Source organism: Lonchura striata, chromosome 2 (genome assembly GCF_046129695.1).
Source record: "Lonchura striata isolate bLonStr1 chromosome 2, bLonStr1.mat, whole genome shotgun sequence".
Taxonomy (NCBI): domain Eukaryota; kingdom Metazoa; phylum Chordata; class Aves; order Passeriformes; family Estrildidae; genus Lonchura; species Lonchura striata.
In genome coordinates, this window is record NC_134604.1 from 78,135,242 (window position 1) to 78,154,785 (window position 19,544).

General features: G+C 37.3%; 2 protein-coding genes across 3 annotated transcripts in view; one reads left to right on the forward strand and one right to left on the reverse strand.

The window, feature by feature from the left end:
- Positions 1–19,544, forward strand: part of UBAC2 (UBA domain containing 2) — an 87,292-nt gene that overhangs the window by 32,130 nt on the left and 35,618 nt on the right. The gene's annotated exons all lie outside the window — the stretch shown is intronic.
- Positions 8,799–17,800, reverse strand: GPR183 (G protein-coupled receptor 183). Its single transcript, XM_021530262.3, has 2 exons — positions 17,693–17,800; positions 8,799–10,057 (listed from the first exon to the last, which is right to left on the reverse strand). The coding sequence occupies exons 1-2, from the start codon at positions 17,731–17,733 to the stop codon at positions 8,953–8,955; spliced, it is 1,146 nt and encodes a 381-aa protein (XP_021385937.1). The 5' UTR covers positions 17,734–17,800; the 3' UTR covers positions 8,799–8,952.

A 19,544-nucleotide genomic window follows, 5' to 3' on the forward strand; every position in this document is an offset into this window, starting at 1 on the left:
AGTTTTTTTCGCTTCTGATGTGTTTGTGAAATTTTCTACACCAATATTTAAGCTCTTGCATATGAAGCATAGGAATCACTAAAAATTTTAGCCATTTTTTCCCCAAGTTCATATAGCCTTAATGGTGGTTTCATTTTTGTGTGTTTTTTACCATCCCTAGACCATAAAAGGTGGTATTTTTTTCAAATTCATATTTAATTCCTTGTTTTCTTTCAACCACTGCTTGATTACAGTTTTTCTCAGAGAGAGCACTGCTTGATTCTCTCACAGATTTTAAGATCACTCACTGTTTGGTTTTCCATGACTTATTTGCTTATGATTTTATTCCTTTTTTATTCCCCACAAAGCCTTATTATTAGTTTGTTTTTTTCATTTTGCCCAAAACAAAAATTAATTTGTTTAAGTTTTTAAACTTAGTGGCTGTAATAGGTTGACAGGGAGATGAGTTTTCTCAGGAAAACGCCAACCCATGACAGTGGCTTTAGTCTTTTTGATTTGATAGAATACTTTTTGGAGAAAAGGAATTACAACTCATCCCTTAACTCCTGGTATTTGCAGTTGGAAAAGTGATAAATAAAAGACCAAGGAGGTCTTTTGCACCAAGGAAAGGACTAAATCCCTGTAAGAAAGGTACAGACACTTGCAAGGCAGATCACTATTCATTAACAGCCTAGAAAAGGGAATAGCAAGTTTTGAAATCCTACCTATTTTCCAATGCTGGGAACCACCAAATGTTACAGCACTGGCTGGACCTCAGGTCTAGGGCAGTACACAGTGCAGATCCCATCTGTGGTGAGGTTCACCAGCTCTGACATCACTTGTATTCCTTCAGGGTCTTCTCACAGTACAGACTGATCAGTCACTGGCAGAACCCAGCAGGGATTAAGGACATGGCTTTCAAGACACCCTTGAGCAATATACACTCATATCATTAATAAAGCTGCAGTCACAAAACTGTTGCAGATAATAATTCATATGAATGAGACATTATAAACATATACGTAAGTGTGCATTGACTGCACATTGGGTAATTATGTATTGACTGTGTATATGGTGATTAATTATACTATTGATTACATGTGTCTTGATTAAGTAGTGATTGTGTAGAATGCATGATACAGAGGCCTGCTGGGTCACTGCCTCTTCACAAAATAGTCATCCACTGCTGTCTGGTATAGTAGGTAAATCATTATTTATAAGGTTATTTCTGCAACTGCCAACATTTTGGTTCAAAATACAGCTGATTTTATGTTTTCTTATCAGTTGAAGAAGTATTGCTGTTCTAAGCAAAGGTCGCTTAACTAAAATAAAATATTCTTTATAGTTCTGAGGTGCTCTGCAATTCTTGTTGTGTCTTGCTGGTACAACTTGACATTCTTCCCAGGCCAGTGCTGTCAGCATCCTGTGTATGGAAGAATCCTGCTGTGAACACTTGTGTTGTATCATCAGATGAAATGGAGTATAAGTCATGGTTTGTAGTCGTTTAGACCTTTTTTTGACATGTTCACAAAGCTGAATAACATTGTGAAAGAGAGTAGCAAAACCTCTTTCTACTCCTGGGTCTGTGGCCAGTGAGGCATACTTGTTTCCTGTTTTTGTTTGGGACTAGAAAGTGGTACTTCTTGAAAGTGGATTAGAATCAGATTTCTGAGAATTTTTTTCCCTTTTTTTCTTTTTGTGTGATGAAGACCTTATCTGGACCACGTAAAAAATGAGACTTCATCTGTAGTTAAAGTACTATAATAAAATAGTACTTATGGTACTAACTCTTTATTGCTGTCTGTTCAAAAAAAATTTTTGTGGGCACTTTAAAATTACAAATGTGATCATTAATCACAGAATTTCAGCAGGAATGTGCAAGCTGCAGCACAAGAATTGCTGCAAGGGGATTGTGATAGCAGTTGTGCTTCACTGCCTGAATGGAGATGCTGAGCTGTACAGTTAAGTGTCTCCACACCACCAGCAGCCGCACTATTCGGAAGGCAGGGCTGTAGCCAGAGGAATTAATTTTTCCAAGTTCAGCTTTCTCATGCAGTGGAGGAAATGTAGAGAGACATTTTGTGGAGGCAGTAAAACCAGGTCAGACATGAGGAAGCACTTCCCTGACCCTGGACTCTCCGTCTGCAGTGTTCCTCAGCTGGTTGCTCTCAGCCATGAGATTGGCCTCTAGGTTTGCCAGCTGTGGGCAGCTCTCCCTGTGCTTTTGGGTATAGCCAAGGGTCTGGGATTTGGGTGCTGGCTGAACAGCTGAAATGGTGCAAGAGAACAGTAAGGAGGGGCAGAGGTGCCCTGGCTGTACCTGGAGTTGTGAACTGCTCCTCTTGCAGTCACTCCTGGTGTTTGTGGTCATTAGTTCTGGTGCTGGTATCTGAGTATGTTAGTTTTAGAGCTTCTGTTCTAGTTTTTGGCTTAAAAGGAGTTAAAGCGTGAAACACCTTTGCTAAATTATATTAATACAATGTAATCTATTATGTCAATAATTTCAGGTTACTTGTTTATCCTGGTAGCTACTCCTTGCAAATTTAAAATAGTTGGTTTGCCCCCATCTGAGTGAATGAAGTAAGGTTCTGGTGGGTGTTCAGGCTGTTTCAAATAGCTGGCATTGAGAACACATTGCATTGATTTTTTTGAAAGACAAAAATAAAGAATTGACCCAGAGTTGTCTTTATAGTGTGATAACTTGTGAGGAATCTTCAGTTGTCTTTTTTGTCAAAAATGCCTTACACATGCAGCTAGCTGGGGAGCTTCATCTCTCCCTGTCCCACTGGGGAACAATGATCTGTCATTGTTACTTCTAGACAGAGTTGCTGTAACTGTCCAGAATTGTGATACTAAGATATCTAGTACTTAAGAGCTGCCAATGAAACACTGGCTGGCTACTCTTGAGGCTGGTGAGTTGAGAATAATCAGCATCTCTATATTTAAAGTAGGCTGCCTTGGAGTTAAATTAACCACAACTTCCCTTAAAAGTTATGTGCCACAGGAAGGATGAAATTGCTAAGCTTTGCTGATTAGGGGGAGGAACACAGCTCTCCTTTTGCATGGTATAAGACAATGCATACTTTTCTGGAGGGGATAGGATAACCACAATGTTGCTGCCTTCCAACAGGTGCAAAATATTCTTTTTTTAGTTTAGCTCTTTGCACAACATCTGTCACAACTGAGGAATACAAAAGAGGAAGAGGAGAAATTCATACTTTTGCAGTGAGGAAAAATAAATGCAGTTTTGTGAAAAGAAATCTATGCCATGCCTTGACCTTTCTTTTATTTTAGGAGGATGCTAATGACAGCATTTTGCTAAGGGCATAAATAGAGGACAAGACCAGAAGATTTTAAAGTTATGTAATTTGCTAGTTTTACTGCAAGGCCATTGAGTTTTGTGTTGCTTTCCTGTATAACTTGGACCAATTTGCTAGTCATAAAAGAATGCAGGTTGAAAGGAGCCACTGGGGATTATGTTGCCCCGCCCTGGAAGTACCAATTTCAGCATGTCTATGTCAAATCAAGTTTGGAGTATCTCTAAGGACTGATATATCAAAAGTTTTCCTGGAACCTTTCCTAATGTCTGACTAACCTAATGATGAAAAAACGCTTCTTAATGTTTAATTGGTCCTTGATGCACCTTTTGCCTGTTACTGGGTGTTCCCATCTTTTCTGTATCCCTCCCCATTAGGCAGTTGCAGATAGCAGTAACATTTCTCAGTCTGAACCATCTGAGTTCCCTCTGCCTCTCCTCTGGTAACATGTGCTGCAAGCTCCTTCCTCATTCTTGGTGGCAGTCTGCTGGGCTTGTTCCAATATGCCAAGTATCTTGGTTCTACTGGGAGACCCAAAACTTGGTACATAATTCCAGGCGTGATCTCAGTACCAAATGGAGGGGAAAGAATTCTTTTAAAACATAGTCCCATACATGTCTGGCTATGAAATAACACTATTAGCTCATCTTTAACATGTCTACCAGAGCCCAGAATTTTTGGCCAGTCTGCTCTCTAACCAGGTCATGCCCAGCCTTCACTATTGTGTGGGGTTATTCTAGCTCAGTTCTGCATTTGGCTGGCTGAACTTCATGAGGTTCATGTGAGTCCATTTTTCCAACCTATTGAGGTCTAGTTCTTCCCTATTTCATGCCTTGGAGCAAGGTTATCCAAATTTGTCAGTTAGTTTAGAGAACCTTTATGCTAATATGGTAGGAAAAGTAGATCAGTATGCTGTTGATCTCGTGTGTATAGAGATAACCTGTTCTCTTCTGCCACACAGCAAAAACACAGCTGGATTCCCATTCTTTATTTATACTTGCCTTCTTTCCTTCTTTTAGAGTTTGAATGAAGTGGTGAACAGCTTTTATCTGACTGTTCACAGGAGAAGAGACAAGATAACTTGAAGGAAGGGGATTTGATGCAGGTCTGTAAAATCACAAGTTCTGTGGGCAGGGTAGATAGGGAGTCACTGTGTTCACTCTTTTCTGGTATAAGAAGCAAGGGACTTCAGATGAAACTAACAGGTGTCACAAGTGAACAAAAGTGGTCCAGACACCATGGGTAGTTATTCTGTGCAATTTCTTGCTGCAAAACGCTGCAATCACAGATATTTTACTTGAGTTCAAAAAGGGACCAGACAGACTGATGGAAGAAAACATTGATTGAGGGCTGTCATGTGCAAAGATGAGACATCTGCCTCAGGAAGTTCAAAGTTAGACATTGCAGGAAGCTAAGGGAGTATTCTGAGGGGAAAAAAATTGAGGAAATATATCTTAGCATTTACTACACAAACAGTGATTCCCATTTTTCTTCAGAGAAGTGTTACAGCTTGACAGAGTTTTTGTATTTCTTCTGTACCACAGTCTTAGTCTGCAGGCTGCAGATTAACCAAGACTGTATTAGGAAATATTGCGCTCAGATGAATTTGTTGTTTTTCAAGTAATTTGTGTCTGTTGACACACTGGTTATGTATTGAGCCAGCTCAGTGTGATACTGCTGAATACAAACCTTAGTTTATCTTCAGTTGTTCCCCTGCTCTGTACCACAGATATGGTGATAGATGAGAACAGAGTATGTCACGGCTTTTCAGTTCCTCCAGAAGTGGTCGTATAAGGCAAAGCTTTTCTTCTCTTTCTCTTCAGCTGCATGCTATTTATTTTTCCTACATTGCAGGCTGTCTCACTGTTTTATTGGAGTCTCTTCTTTCCTTGCTTATGTAGAAGCTTTTAAATTTCAGAACAATGTTAGTCTTACGTGGAATATTTATTTTAAAAAGCTCAAAACCTTCCTTATTTTTTTTTACACGAATGAGTTTGCTGATTTAAGAGGAGTCACAAACCACTTTCAAGAACTGTGTTATTTGCTGTAGCATGTTTACAATTTCAGACAGTTGCTGTCACTGTCTTTTGCTAGATGACCATGCTGCTTACAGATTCCTCATCTATATAGCTTTCAGAGCCATAGACCACACAGTCAAACAGCAATCCCCTGGGAAATACCTGTCTTCTGCTGGGACTGTAAGCCACAGGAGACTACCTTCTTTATCTCCATGGTTTGTTAGTCTTCAATACCTTAGAGTCCAAGGCAGCTGAGGGTACTTGCACTATTACTGTTTAGTTTTGTGTTCTCAGTAAAAGAAAAGAAGGTACTAGATGCTCTTCTGCTGGAATTGTGTGCGTTTTGGGATTTTTCACATGGTGCACCTTTACTTGATCGTGTTTGACAGTAGATGTCTATCCAGCTTTCTTTTCTGGACTTGGACAAAGACAGCCAAAATGTACCAATTGGCCACCATCATAATTTTTGCTTCCTATATGCTCGGTCACATTCCCTACCACGTAGGATTTGAGAGAGATGTCAACAGTGGACATGTAGTGTTAGTACTAGAACTGGGACTCCACATAGTTGGAGTCCTCTTAGCAATCACCTGGCCTGGCACTCCAAAATTTAGAGATAAAAGAGATTCTGTTGCTTTTTCAAGAACATGTGTTTCAAGATCCTGACTTGACTTTACCCTCTAAATACAGACCCAGTTTTTCTGAAGTGCTCCAGTCAGATCCCCACAATGAGCAAGCCGTTTGAACCTACTGCTACTTGGCTGATGCTTAATTTGTATGTGAAAAGCATGAAAGAGTCCCAGGTCTATGTGACCATTTACCAGCCTTTCACACAGAAAGGAACATTGCTTAGAATGTATAAAAAGCTTCCCCCAAAGAAAAAGCTTATTTTTTCTTACAAAGCTCACACTACTTCAAGCCACAATAAGGGCATCACGGAGGAAACCAGTTATTTGAGAACAGCTGTAACTTTTTACTCTCACTGTTTTCCTTTGGTCCCATGCAGCAGGTTGTTACCATCTCTCTGGTGATGGCTGCCAGCCCCATGCTGCAGCTGGTACAAGGAACAGGACAGATGCTCTCTAAGTGTTTTGCTTCCGTGCAGTGTCCCAAACCAAGTGAATCCCTCACTGCTGCTTTTAGCAGATGACAGAAAAGTCTCCTCATTGGCACAAGTGTGATTGAGCTGCGAGTGCATCGTGACAAGGAGTGAGGAGGAGCAGTGGCATCAGCTGCCACAGATATGAATTGTCATTGTCCATCTTTGTGTCAGTGCTTGCAGGACTTTTGTCAGGAAACTGAGCTTATCTTAGCTTTTAGAAGTTTTTATTTTATTGATTTCTTCTGCATTTGAGAAGTATTTAAATAATGAGAAAAAAGTAGCTTTTCTCAAACGTATATTTAACTGGACTCATGCTAGAGCTGTATTTTGATATAAAGTTAGCTGTTTGGGAATGCTGATGTGATTTAGAAACAAAACCCAATATTGAAAATAACAGAATTGCTAATGTGAGAAAATGGGGATAGAGAAGGATGTTCAGTAGAAATCTTTGCTTTGCTTCCACTTAGAAGAATGCAGTTACCTGCAATATGTGATGTCTTAATACATATTTAAGTTATATTTTACAGACAAATATAAAAAAGGCTTCTTGTCTTTATAATCACAGATGAAATGCATACTAAAAACTCAAAAAAGCATAGACATTAGTAGAATAAAATAAGCTTGTACTAGTGAGATGTTAACAATACATGTATTTTATTTCTACCATTTCTAGGTATTCATGAGTGGTCTGTCTATGATTTTATCTGGTTACCATTTGCTTAATTCAATAGGAATACATTCTTAAATAATGTTTTAAAATAGTTTATTTAAAAAGCTGACAAGAACAGAACTGCTAGAACACACAGAATTAAGTAGAACTTCTGATAAAAGTTATTCTTCTTATACTGCTTTTCTGAAGCTGCATAGTGTCTTTTAGAATTAGAAAAGAGAGAATTAGTATTTTAGAATTAGAAACTCAATTTTGGCAGTCTAAGTGGTATGAAATATAGGGGGATTTGTAGTTTCTTTGCCATAAAAAATTAATTGTTAATTTAATGTTTCGGTACTGCTTGTCAGGTACGACCCTTCTGTGTTTGCAGGTAGGTAGAGATGTTTGCATGTGAGGAAGGAAAGAATTGCAAAGATGACAAATGTAATGTGTTTGTTTAACTTCCAGTACAATTTCAATGTCAGAAAGATTCAGCTGAAATAAATAACATTTGTTCTCACATCTGGCATAGTTTTTACTGATGATTATCAGTCACTCTTTAATTTTCCATTACAACTTGATTGAATTACCAAGTTGTGTTGGCCAGTGAAGGCGGATTAATAAATAGAATGGTAAAGAAAAGATAGAGGGGCCAGGAATAAAGTAGGGAAGGAAACTGAAACGTGACAGAAGGGCACATCAGCAGGAACCCAGGGCTTACATCCTGGATTCTCAGCTGGTATTGAGCTGATTCCAGCCGGATGTGTTTAAGTCATTTGGTCTATTTCCTGAGCCACTTTCAGCATGCCTAAAGGGATCACACATATGCTGTATGAAGGCACAATGGGAAAACTTGTTCTTTCCCAGCCAATTCTGCTGTTCTCATTTGTTGATCTCTCAGGTAAACAGTGCTTAAGGAGAGGTAGCTATCTGACACCATCAGAATTAATCCATTAATTTACTTTTTGAATGGTCTCAACTATGAACATTTATTCAGGTTTCTGAAGTGTTTGTCTTATGTCCAACTTCAGCAGAAGTTCTGAAGAACACCGTAACGCTGTTTTTTAACTGAAATGGTTCAGTTTTTATATTACAGTATCTTGCTTCAATTTGTGTTTATAAATAATCTATATACAACAGGAGTAGAGAGAAACTTTTTACAGTAAACACTAAAAGGAAAGTTTTTTACTCCTTTAGGAAAAGGAGTAAAGTGATAATACACCTTGTGAAGATGAGTGATTTTACACACAGGAGACATTCAGTGTTGGGGAGAACCAAACAGTTCAATAGCTTTTAATGTGTTATATTTGCCAATGTTTTCTATGTGAATTGTCCAATAAGGCATGTGTGCTCCAAATATTGTAAAATGTAGTTTCACCTCCAAAGACCTATAAACTAAGTACTTGTCATAGTCAAATGAGTAAAGAAGTTGTCCATTGTATATCAAAATTTTATTTCCTCTGTGTGACTGGACCAGCAAAACCATTGCTGTAATTGGAGCTCAGCTAGAGATCTTGAAATTTTCAGATGCTCTGGTTGTAGTTGGTCTGAATTTTAAGCTATATTTGTGCTCAGTCCTAACTGTGATTTGGCTCTGCTTGAGTTAGTAACATCCAGGCATCTGTTTGTGCAGCATGGAATTTGAACATCCGCAATGATGCATATTTCCTGGAAAAAATAAGTGATCAGTCAAAAGGATACAGCAACAAGATTATAATGCTGAGTTTTCCTGCTGTTCTGTGACAAATCTTTTTCAGTCCATCACTCCTTGATTCCCTGACATCCTGAGAAACAGATTCTTACTTAAGCTGCTATAGGGAAGCACTAAGAGTTTTTGCTGTGGACCGTGGATTTTTAGTCTTGGTTCACTGTGGTGTATTACAGACGTTATTTTTCAGGTAGCTTTCCATTGGAAGATTTAGCAAGTACCGTCATTTGCGTTTCTCCTGCATCACGTGAGCTTTCTTCGTGATGTGACCTGGCAGCACTTGAAATTGATACACTCACTTGTCGTCTCAGTATTTTCAGTACAGTTCTTTTGTATCCTTTGCACGCAAAGAAGTAGATGAAAGGATCTAGGCAGCAGTTAAAATTCATCAGAAATACAGTATAGTGGAGTGACTTCTGGAAAATTTTCTTTTCAGTGCACAAAGGTTCTTGCTGAAGTTTCTTAATCATGTGTTGTATGATTGCAACATGATAAGGAGTAAAGCAGATGATGAACACTATAATTACAAATATGATTGTATTGATGGCTTTTTTGTTTATCCCTGATTTTTCAGTCAGTGGATTTTCCTTGGCTGTTTGAAAAAGTTTGCAGCTGATTTGAGAGTAGCAAAATAGAATAATCCCCAGGGGAATAAGGTACCCTATTAAACAGGCAGCAAGAAGTATCAATGGCAGATGTTCTATTTTCTCAAAGTTTGGATATTCCATACATGTAGTCCTTTCATTTTCTTCCTGTGACATGGATTGTATAAGTAATGGGAACGTTTGACTAAATACAAGAAACCAGACGAAGACACAAATGCCCTTGGCATATTTAATCCTTCTGATCTTGTATCGGAAGGGGTGGACGACAGCGAAGAACCTGTCAATGCTCAGGCACGTCATGAAGTTGACACCTGCGTAGGTGTTGATGTAGAACAAGAGCGCGGTGATACGACACAGCGCTTCTCCAAACGGCCAGTGGAATCCCAGGGCATAGTAGGCAATCCTGGTTGGCAAGGCAATGCAGAACAGCAGGTCGGAGAAGACGAGATTTGTTGAATAGAGGGTGGTGGAGTTGATCTTCTTTCTGTTTTTAAAAATGACAGTGAGGGCAATGGTGTTTCCAAGCACCCCAAGAATCAAGATGGAGCCGTAGAAGACAGACAGTAATATCCGTGCTGTGTCTTTGTGCTCGTATAAGTCACAGGTGGAAATGTTGGTCTCAGAGGCTGTGAAAGGGTCCATTTCTGCAACCAGTGTTGTTACAGGAAACTCAGTAGACCTAACATGAGAAAAAAAAACAACAAAAGGGAACATTTTGTTAGAAATGTAGATAAATCACTTCTACATAACAATGGACAGCCTCTGTTGCAAAATAAGACTAAAAAAAAATGAAATGAAACTTCATTGCTGTGAAATACTTTTCAAGACTATCTGAAAACAAACAGACGCCTCCTTTTGGCTTTTCTTCTTTGATCCCAATTGCTTCTCTAATAAAGAAAATCAGACAATGGGCAGTGTAATAAACCAGGGATGTAATATATTTGTAAAGTGAAATCTATAGATGCTCAGGAGGTGAGAGACTGTTTAAAGCAGCCTGAGGGGAAAAAAGAGGCTGAAGAAACCACATGATAAAGCATAAAGTGAAGTCTCCAAGGATCAGACAAGCAGACAAAATGTTTTAAATGTGCTTTAGTTAATTGTAAAGGAATTTTGGTTCCTAACAATTCACACTGTGATGCTTTAACTTGTTTAGATAAACCTTTTTTTTCTCAGCATTCTTATCATATTGACATTATAATAAAATCATAGATTCGTTTAGGTTGGGAAAGATATTTAAGGTCATACATTCCAATAATAATTTGTTTAATTCTAGTTTTAATAATTGGCTTTTTAAATCTAATTCAAATATTTTTACATACATAAATTCTTAAGTCTACTATTTTAATCGTTCTTTAATTACCCTGCTGAAGGGAGGTAGTGCAGGTGAACTATTTTACACTTTGTTAATTTAGTAGATTTTAGAAATGGTTTCATCTGCAGAGTCATAAGTAGCATAGAAGAGTTGCAAAGTGGCAGTGATTTGAGGGGGCTTGAAAATATTTTAAAATAATCCAGCAGAATTTCAGTAATGGGAATAGCACCATTCTGTTGATACTGCTCTCAGTACAAACATTTTATACGTCTGCTGTTCCCTGACAGTTGTGTAATGTAAGCATGAAGCTCAAAAAGGATGGGGCATCTCGTGTTACTCCTCACACAGCTGTTCTAAAAAAGGGTGCCTCTTAGGGGCACCATTTATGAATTTAAACAGCAATCAAAACAAGATTGCTTCTGTTTTAACCAAGAATACTACCTGAAGATAAAAGCTGTTGCATTTGGAATTTTAGGTCTGTCTTGTACCTTTAATTAGCATGTCTTTGTTATTTCTGAAGATTTGTCATTCAACAGACAATATTTACAAGCAACTGTAGCCTGTTGTACTTCCCAAAAGTCTTTCTGGGAAATACCTCTCAGTTTTAAGGGATTTAAACCACACATTTTAGAAAGCATTCATTATTCTTTTATTAACTTGTGAAAGCATTTAAAGATTAGTATTTTCTTTCATGATTTGAGGAGATTGTTCTGCTTATTTCAGGGTGTTCACAATTAATAGTTCTCTGTAAACAGTAATGGATGTGGATGATTGTATTAAAATATGTAAATTAGTTACATTACATGCTTAAGGAAGAAATTTGACTTCCAGGTAGTACATTAAATGTTTGCTGCATTCTGTAGATAGGACAGAAGACTAGGGAGTAATTTCTGACTGACAGATGTTCAATGTTCTGATTCTTAGATATTTGTGAAGTAAGTGCTGTCTTTCAAGACATGGGAATACGGCATTCAGGGTTGTATGTCAAATCTGTGTCTTGAATAAAGGAACTAATCAAGTAAATAACAACTCCAGCTGTAGTGCAGATTTAAGAATATCAGTAAAACTAATCAAGTTAATAACAACTCCAGCTGTAGTGCAGATTTAAGAATATCAGTAATGTTATATTAGTTAATTCTGCATTGTTCACGCTGTCTTAGTGTATTTGGTGATGGATTAATGGAGTAGTTATTACCCTGAGGATAGTTATGGTATTATTTCCTCCCATCTTTTCCCTGTAAAAGTGTGTAGGATGGATTTTGTTTTACCTAAGTGTAACAGGCTTTGCATAAAATGTTGTGGGTTTGTGTAGGTACCTGTACATGAGTCACTGAGGTATTTTGTTTTATTTCTCATATTTAAATGCTTCTAATTCTTGTTCACACTCCCAACATCATGTCTATCTTCTGTTAATCTCTTTCTTGCAATGCAGGTAAAATAATTTTGTCAACATATTTAGGAAAGGAAAATCTAAGATTTATCATAAACAGTTCAATTGCAGTAACTAGATACAGCATATTAAGTGCTTTTTTTTTTTTTTTGCTTTAAAATTGTAATAGTTTTAATTCAAAAATAGGGCATATAATTGTCACATCCATTCATATGTCTTTGTATAAACATTAGTGAAATGTTGAATATCTATTATACAAACACATTGAGCTGTAGTTTAGGGAAAAACCTGTATATTCATTAAAAGATATAGTTTTTTACCTCAATAGTAGAATTTCATAAATTGCATGTTACCTAATTTTGTGCTATGAAGTTGGATCTTTAATGTAATAAATTTATCTAGAACTTGTTGTTCAAAATAGGATCCTCACATATAACTGTGGCTATATTGAGAAGGAGTCCTAGCTGAGAGAGTGTTTGTGTCTATCCAAGGTGCTAGCATGGATATATTGGGAGTAGTTCCCTGGCAGGACAAACTGGCCACAAATGGATGAGGACAAAGCTGGAGGAGCACAGCTCATGCATCTTCAAGGGCAGTGTGCAGTCAGCCAAGCTGTGCTCCTTGGCAGGCTCTTCTGCCTGCTGTGGGAGTCAGCCTGAGGGGCAAAATTATTCCTTTTGATCCTCTGTTATCCCCAAATTTTTACTGTTAATGTAGGGAACACATTTTACAATGCTGTAGATGAGTATTTGTGTTTTGTCTACCTGTGGGTATGTATGGACATTTTGAGAGTCACCAAGGTGTTTAGGTGCTACAGTACCTGAATATATTAATTTTTTTAAAAAGAGAGGGAGAGATTTTATCTGTTTTGTGGCCCAAACAGATGATAAAGTTGATACAATCCACCATAATGTGTATCATTCAAGCTGTGATAACTACTTTGTACTTCTGAACTCTAATTGTTGTTGGATTAACTCCATTCACCTCAGCAGGTATTTCACATTTTCTTGGCAATCATGGAGAGGGCTTAATTAAAAATAACATTTTCTTCCTGAAAAGTGTCTGGACTATTAAGTAAGATAAGATATATTTTAAAAAACCTAATTCCTTGTGTCAGGCTGCTGTTTATTTCTTGGCAGCAGTCCTGAGTGATCCACTTATCATATGACATCCTCTACAGAATGTATCTGAAAAAAGAATGTTTTGAATACTTTTTTGTGAGTTTTGCATTATTGGAGAATAAATGGAGAATGTTACAGCCTTACTGCTGCAAACCTCAGACTAGCTGGACATTACTCTGTTTTAATGAGCTATGTGCCTGAATAACTCATGAGATCATGGCCATTTACTCTGCCAAATCCAGATGCACCAATGAAGTTACCCTGTAGAATCACTACTACAACTTTTGCTCTCCTAGATTGTTGGATTAAAGACTCTTCCAGTGGCTTTCCAGGTTTATTAATGATATTACTTTGAAGCATATACTTGGAAGAAAGATAATATTAATTTCCCTTACCAATTTAATAATTTAAGAAAACAGTACCAGAGGGTTTTGGCTTAGAGTTACATGCCAAAATGTTAAGGTATAAAGTATTGAAAATTCCTGTCTGTATAATAATGTAGTCTTCTGCATAGTTCAGATTATATTATTTTAGCTATTGTGTATGGATTCCAATAACTTTCCATTTAAAGCATACAAGCATACTTTCTAAAATGCTGTTTGTCTTGGAGAACTGAAGAGAAAGCAAATTGCCTATTTGTACTCTAGTCTTTGGTCAGTCAACATCCCTGTTAAAAAATGTGGGTCTCTCTCTTAAATGTCTCAAAAATTAATTTGCAATTGCTTATTTCATTGAGTCTCTACCTTTACACAATCTCATGGTTTGGGCAATTCGAGGTAAGCTTCTAAAATATTTCACTACAAGGTGAAATGGTCCCGTGATGTCTGCTCTGACCCCGGCTGTGTCCCACACAGGGCTTGGGGTTCCAGATGCCTCTTGGTATTACTGTGCCTGGAGGCAAACTCATCACTACATCCCTGCTTTTTCTGCTCAGTGGATTACGTATGCAGGGTAGAGATGTGTAACATTGCAGTGGGAGTTTGTGAAGTTAGTTCACTGTGATCCAGGAGTATTTCTCTGATTCACTCTCTCATAGGATATCTCCAGTGTAAGGGCATGGCAATTGCTCTCTGCTTTGACCTGGGAGGACCTTATGCCTGGGAGAGTTTAAAATTAATTTTACTGTTTAAATACTATGCCCAGGCTTGCAACCAGTGCAGGTGGTTCTGTAATATTCTTTCCCTTGCCATTTTCAAGTCAGCACTATTTGCTTTTTGACCAGCAAGTGTCTTTGGTCTATTTCCTTGTGAGGTTTGCTAGCTGGGCAGTTGCTAATCTATTCTCTGTACGTCTTGATATTTCACAGCAATAGCATCCATCTGGGGAAAAAAATCCCAGCACAATGGCAAGCTGCTTACAAAATCTAGCATGTCTGAAATCTGTGCAGGTGTCTTTCTAAACCAATATTGTTATCTCATTAAAGAAGGAAAAATAGCTTGTGTAGGAGATTCATGTTGTGTGAAAACATTTGACTGGCATTAGTAAATTGTTTCATGTTTATACATTTATTTTGTATTTAATCCCCACAGCAAAAGGTGTTTGATGAACAGGATGGTGACCCCAGTCTGAAAGTACTGTGTAATCCAAAGCTCTGCTTCACAGACATGTTCATGTGTGATGAGCTTTATATGTAGTATAATAATATTACATACATTTAACTGTTAAGAAGCACAGACTTAAGCTGGGAGCCAGCAGTTGCAGTATTACACCTTAGATTACATGGGTTGGGATTGTGTGCAAGCAGTGGTACAAAGCTCTCTCTGAATGCTAATTTAATTTCTTCTTTTTCTCATCTCCTGCTTTTGCTGAGGAGCACCATCTGTCTTTTCGGCTGAAGAGGGGACATGTGGAAGGCTTTTACTCTGTATTGTAATCTAATGTGATTTCTCTGTGTCCCTTCATAATTTTCATTCTTTGAAGATGAATCCCTGGTCCATTTGTCCCAGGTCCAGTTGCTAATTTAAGGAATCTAATTATATTCTTGGAAAGGCACAGCAGTTCAGTAGAAAGATCTCTCCTGTCTCTCTACACATAGTATGGTTTAATCACTGTGAGACGGACAATATTTCTTTAACAAATCATGTTGGGGGTTAATGTTGTTTTTCTATGCATAAAGAGTATAGATTATTTTAAAGGAATGGTCAGGAAAGATATTTATGTGCAAGATTCACTGATCTTACAGTCCTCTATAGATATAATCTGTGTAGATCTTACATTGTTTTAAAACAGTAGAAAATTGAAAATACACAGTACTGTGTTTTTGTAGATTTAATTTTTTTCTTAATCTCAATTTTTTTTTTTCTATTGACCAGACATATTTACAGTTTGTATTGCTATTTTACCGTACAGGTGATCTCTATTGTAGAGTGTTTCCTCTGTTTGAGAAAAAGGCTTGATTTCAACTAAGTTATGTGTATTAAAAAGTGTGTGGGCTAAGTTGCATAGTAGAACACTTAGTTAAAATAGAAAGAACATATACCTAAGCTGCATAATATGATGTGTGGACTGGCAACTGAGGACTGCATGTAATTTAATAAAAGCTGACACAAGAGACAGGCATGTCCTAAAGCTTCCTCTTTCTTTCTAACGCTATAACACTCATATGTTTCTAGTGCTTTTTGTTAATTTCTTTTCAAAAGCTGTTGAATTTTGTGTTCTAAAGGCTGGTGAGTCAACCTAATGACCTGAGGATTGAGTCCTCAGGTCACAACCCACAGTTAATTTTGATGAGAGAGTTTCCAGGCTAGTACTTTTATCCCTCTTTGGTATAGATCCAAATTTGTTGGCATAGTAAACCCAAATTTGTAATACACACATCAGAGAATCCCAAATATTGTCTTTACAGCACCTTAAATTGTTTTAACAGTGGCTATAAGGAATTAGAATATTCTTTAGCTTCTTAACAGAATATGCACAAGACTGTGGGATCTTTATGGTATTGCTTTTGTCTACTACTATGATTTTGCATGACAGTTGTTGTATGACAGTTATATGTGTTGCTAAAAAATAGTAGAACCTACATTAAGTGAGATGGAAAAAAAAGAAGTTGAGTTGAAGTGCATAACTAATTAAAGAAAAAGTGGAAGTAATTTGAAGGGTACATTCTGGTCTTATCTGTTGGATATCTCTTTACAAGGGTGATGTGTTCTATAAAAAGTGTGAGACCTATCTAACATAAATAATCTCTGTCAAAAACACATACTGACATGAAGAGCTGTACTGATGCTAAGATTATTAACTTCCCTTTAGTTTATACTTGCTTAGGTGTACCAAATGTAAAAAGGAGAGAGCCTAAAACTAGAGCAAATAAGCAAAATAAAAGTGTGAGCCACTGCAAATGACATTCTTTCTAGCAGAAGAAAAAAGTTGTCAGATGAGGATTTGTATTTTAGTACTAGAAAACATGTGCACCTATTTGAGTTTGGGTTTTTTTTTCTGAGTTACATTAAATCCATACAGGTATAGTATTTAATTTTAGGGTTTACAGCTTCAGATTACAGCTTCTTTATTAAGTTTATTATTATCTATACGTGGTACCAGAAAGAAATGAGATTTGAGCTCTTAAAGACTAATTGCTAGGTAAATTTTCAATTGCCTTGTCTCTTCAGGAGCAATCATGAAGATGTTAGACAGATCTCTTGTATTTTCTCCTCAAAGGCAAGTACTCTTATTTTTTTAGATAAAAGATAGTTGAATTATTTTCTGTGGGACTGTCTTGTTTTGCTAGTATAATAGGAAAAATGTATCCTTTTAAATTGGGAAGCTGTATAAAAATCATACCACTTGTAACATATCTAAAGATCAGTAATAAGGAGAGAGATGTTGGTCATTGCAGTTGAGAAGAAGAATGCCTTCTAAAAACCTTTCAAGAAATGTGCACTAGAAGTTAAAAAGAGGAATTAGCTCATAAAGCTTTGAACTCTTAAAATGCTCTGTTGCAATGTTACATGAGAAGAGTGAGAAGTTTTCGAGCTGATAATAAAGGCTGTTTTCATAGACAAGGAACGCATGTGATAAAAGCAAGCTATGCATTCACAAGCACAGCATGAATTTGTTTTAAGGCTCCCTCTTACTATTATTCTGTGAGGTTCAGTGACTTTAGAGCTTCAGTGCTTCCCTTACTACTTCTACAGTAGTTACTTCTGCACTAGTATAATTTAAATTAGTTGCTAAAAAATTGTCTAAGTTGAGGCAGTATGAAATGTTTCCCTGTGATTGTCAGAAGGCTGTATTATGAGAAAGGAGTTGGAAGAACTTGTTGATGCTGTAGATCAACAGATCCTTTAAGTGGAAACTACTAGTAGCATATTAATAAGGGAATATAAAATATCAGAGAATTTCTTTCATGGGCCTTTCCCATACAAGATCATTTATCCTTACTGCCACATGAAAATATCCAGTATAATGCAAAAAAGGAGATATTTCTGGAATTGTTTGCTATTGCTCAGTGGCAAAGGAAAACAGTAAAAAGTAGTTGTTTTCTGTACTTACATCTCTGTAGCTTCTTGGATCCTCTGAGCAGTTAAGGGCATTAACAGGATGGCTTGACTGAGAAGGTTTATCCTTGCACATTGTTCTCAAGAGTGATTACGTGAGTCCTTTGTGGGAGGGGTAGGGTTTTTTCAAGTGCTTAAAAAAGCTCCAGCCCTGTTTATGTGTCGGTCTTGATTTGCTGCCTACTGTTTTATGGGATGTGAAAGCATCTATTTTTGATCCTTTTACAATTAGTCTGCTCAAGGAGAGTAATTAGAAACAACACTTCCACCTCCCCCCTGAAGTTACACACTACCGACTTTCGCAGAAGGGACTTCACCCAGAGGTTTACTTGACTAATTGTTGACCGGCTAAAATCCCTCTCATATGAGAAAAACTTTGTTTATTTGCCATTTGAAGTTAAAAATACCTTAATTTACAGCAAAGAGCTGTGTAATCAGTACATACTTAGAACTTCTTCTTACCAACAAGATCTGATGCAGCACGAGGAAACCTCAAAACTGAGACATACCGAGATGTGGTGTTAAAGCAGATGTCTCAAACGCCCGTGGACATTCCCAGTATGGTTTTAGTATCATAATGATGAGGATTTACAGAAATGCCTTTCAAAAATCAATGAGGGAATTAAAGAACTCTGTGTCTTTGAGAGATTAGTAAAAATGTCTGCCTTTGTAAGTTGTTTATTACATTTTAAGCAGTGATAATAATGATAATGAAAAAGTATGGTAAATACATGAAAGATCAAAAGCTTCTAAAGCACAAATTTGAATCCCCTAAAATAATATTGACAAGAATGAGTGGCTAGGAAGTAGGAAGGGAATGAGATGACAAATTGTGAGTTAACCCATTTGTACCTGAAATAACCTTGTTTCTGGGTGAAGAACTTTTAATGTAAAAGTTAAATTGTGTGTTTGTTAAGAGGGTTTTGGAGATTTGAGGTAGATGAAAAATCCTTTCGTTTGCTGTTAGAGGCTGTGGTTGAGAGCTAGCTGGGATTTTCCCCAGAAACTGATACTGATCATTCATGACTGCAAAGGACTGTTTCATGACCTCATTTAGTGGCCTGATTTTAAACAACCAACAAGGCATGATAAGGGTATTTTTGGCGGGTCCAACCCATGCAGAGTGCAGGATGCCTCTGTGGAAATGTTAGGGCTGTATTCACAGCACAGGTGTTGGCTGACATTGTAGTGGTGAAGGTGTGTAGAGAGCTAGGATCTCTACTAACACATCCCTCTCATCAGAAAACCTCAAATAAATACAGGTCTAATGGCAAAGTTACTTTGTATTATAGGAAATGTTTTTGCTATAGCAGAGCACAGAGCCTTGTGAGCTACTCTTGTACCTACTTGGAGCACTTGGTTGACACCGTACACTGATTTTTCTTGTGTTGAACTCCCACTGTACACGACTTGATTCCCTTTAGATGCCAAAGAGCTGAAGGGCTCTATCCAGGGCTTTCAGCTCCTCAGTCTTAATGTCTAACATCACATTCAGAAAGTCTTTGGGGAAATTTACCGATTATATTCTGGATTATTTTTCTTCTGGATTATTTTATTCTGGATTTGTTTTTCCTTACTTGTTTTTGAATAATTTTTAAATTATTCAGCTTCATCAGTGAGTAAAATTGCTTTAAATGAAGTAATGAGAATTCAGGACTGCTTAAAGGGAAATTGCACAGGGAACTTGTTTCATATGTACACAAAGTAATACCACAGTGTGGTTCCCTGTCCAGCATCTAAGGTCTGCTGTAGAAATGGAAATTTTGAGATACGCAAATATGTCTTTGCTCAACGGCTGACATTAGTACCCCAGCTTCTTATTAAAGGAAGAGTTTGTTTCAGAATTG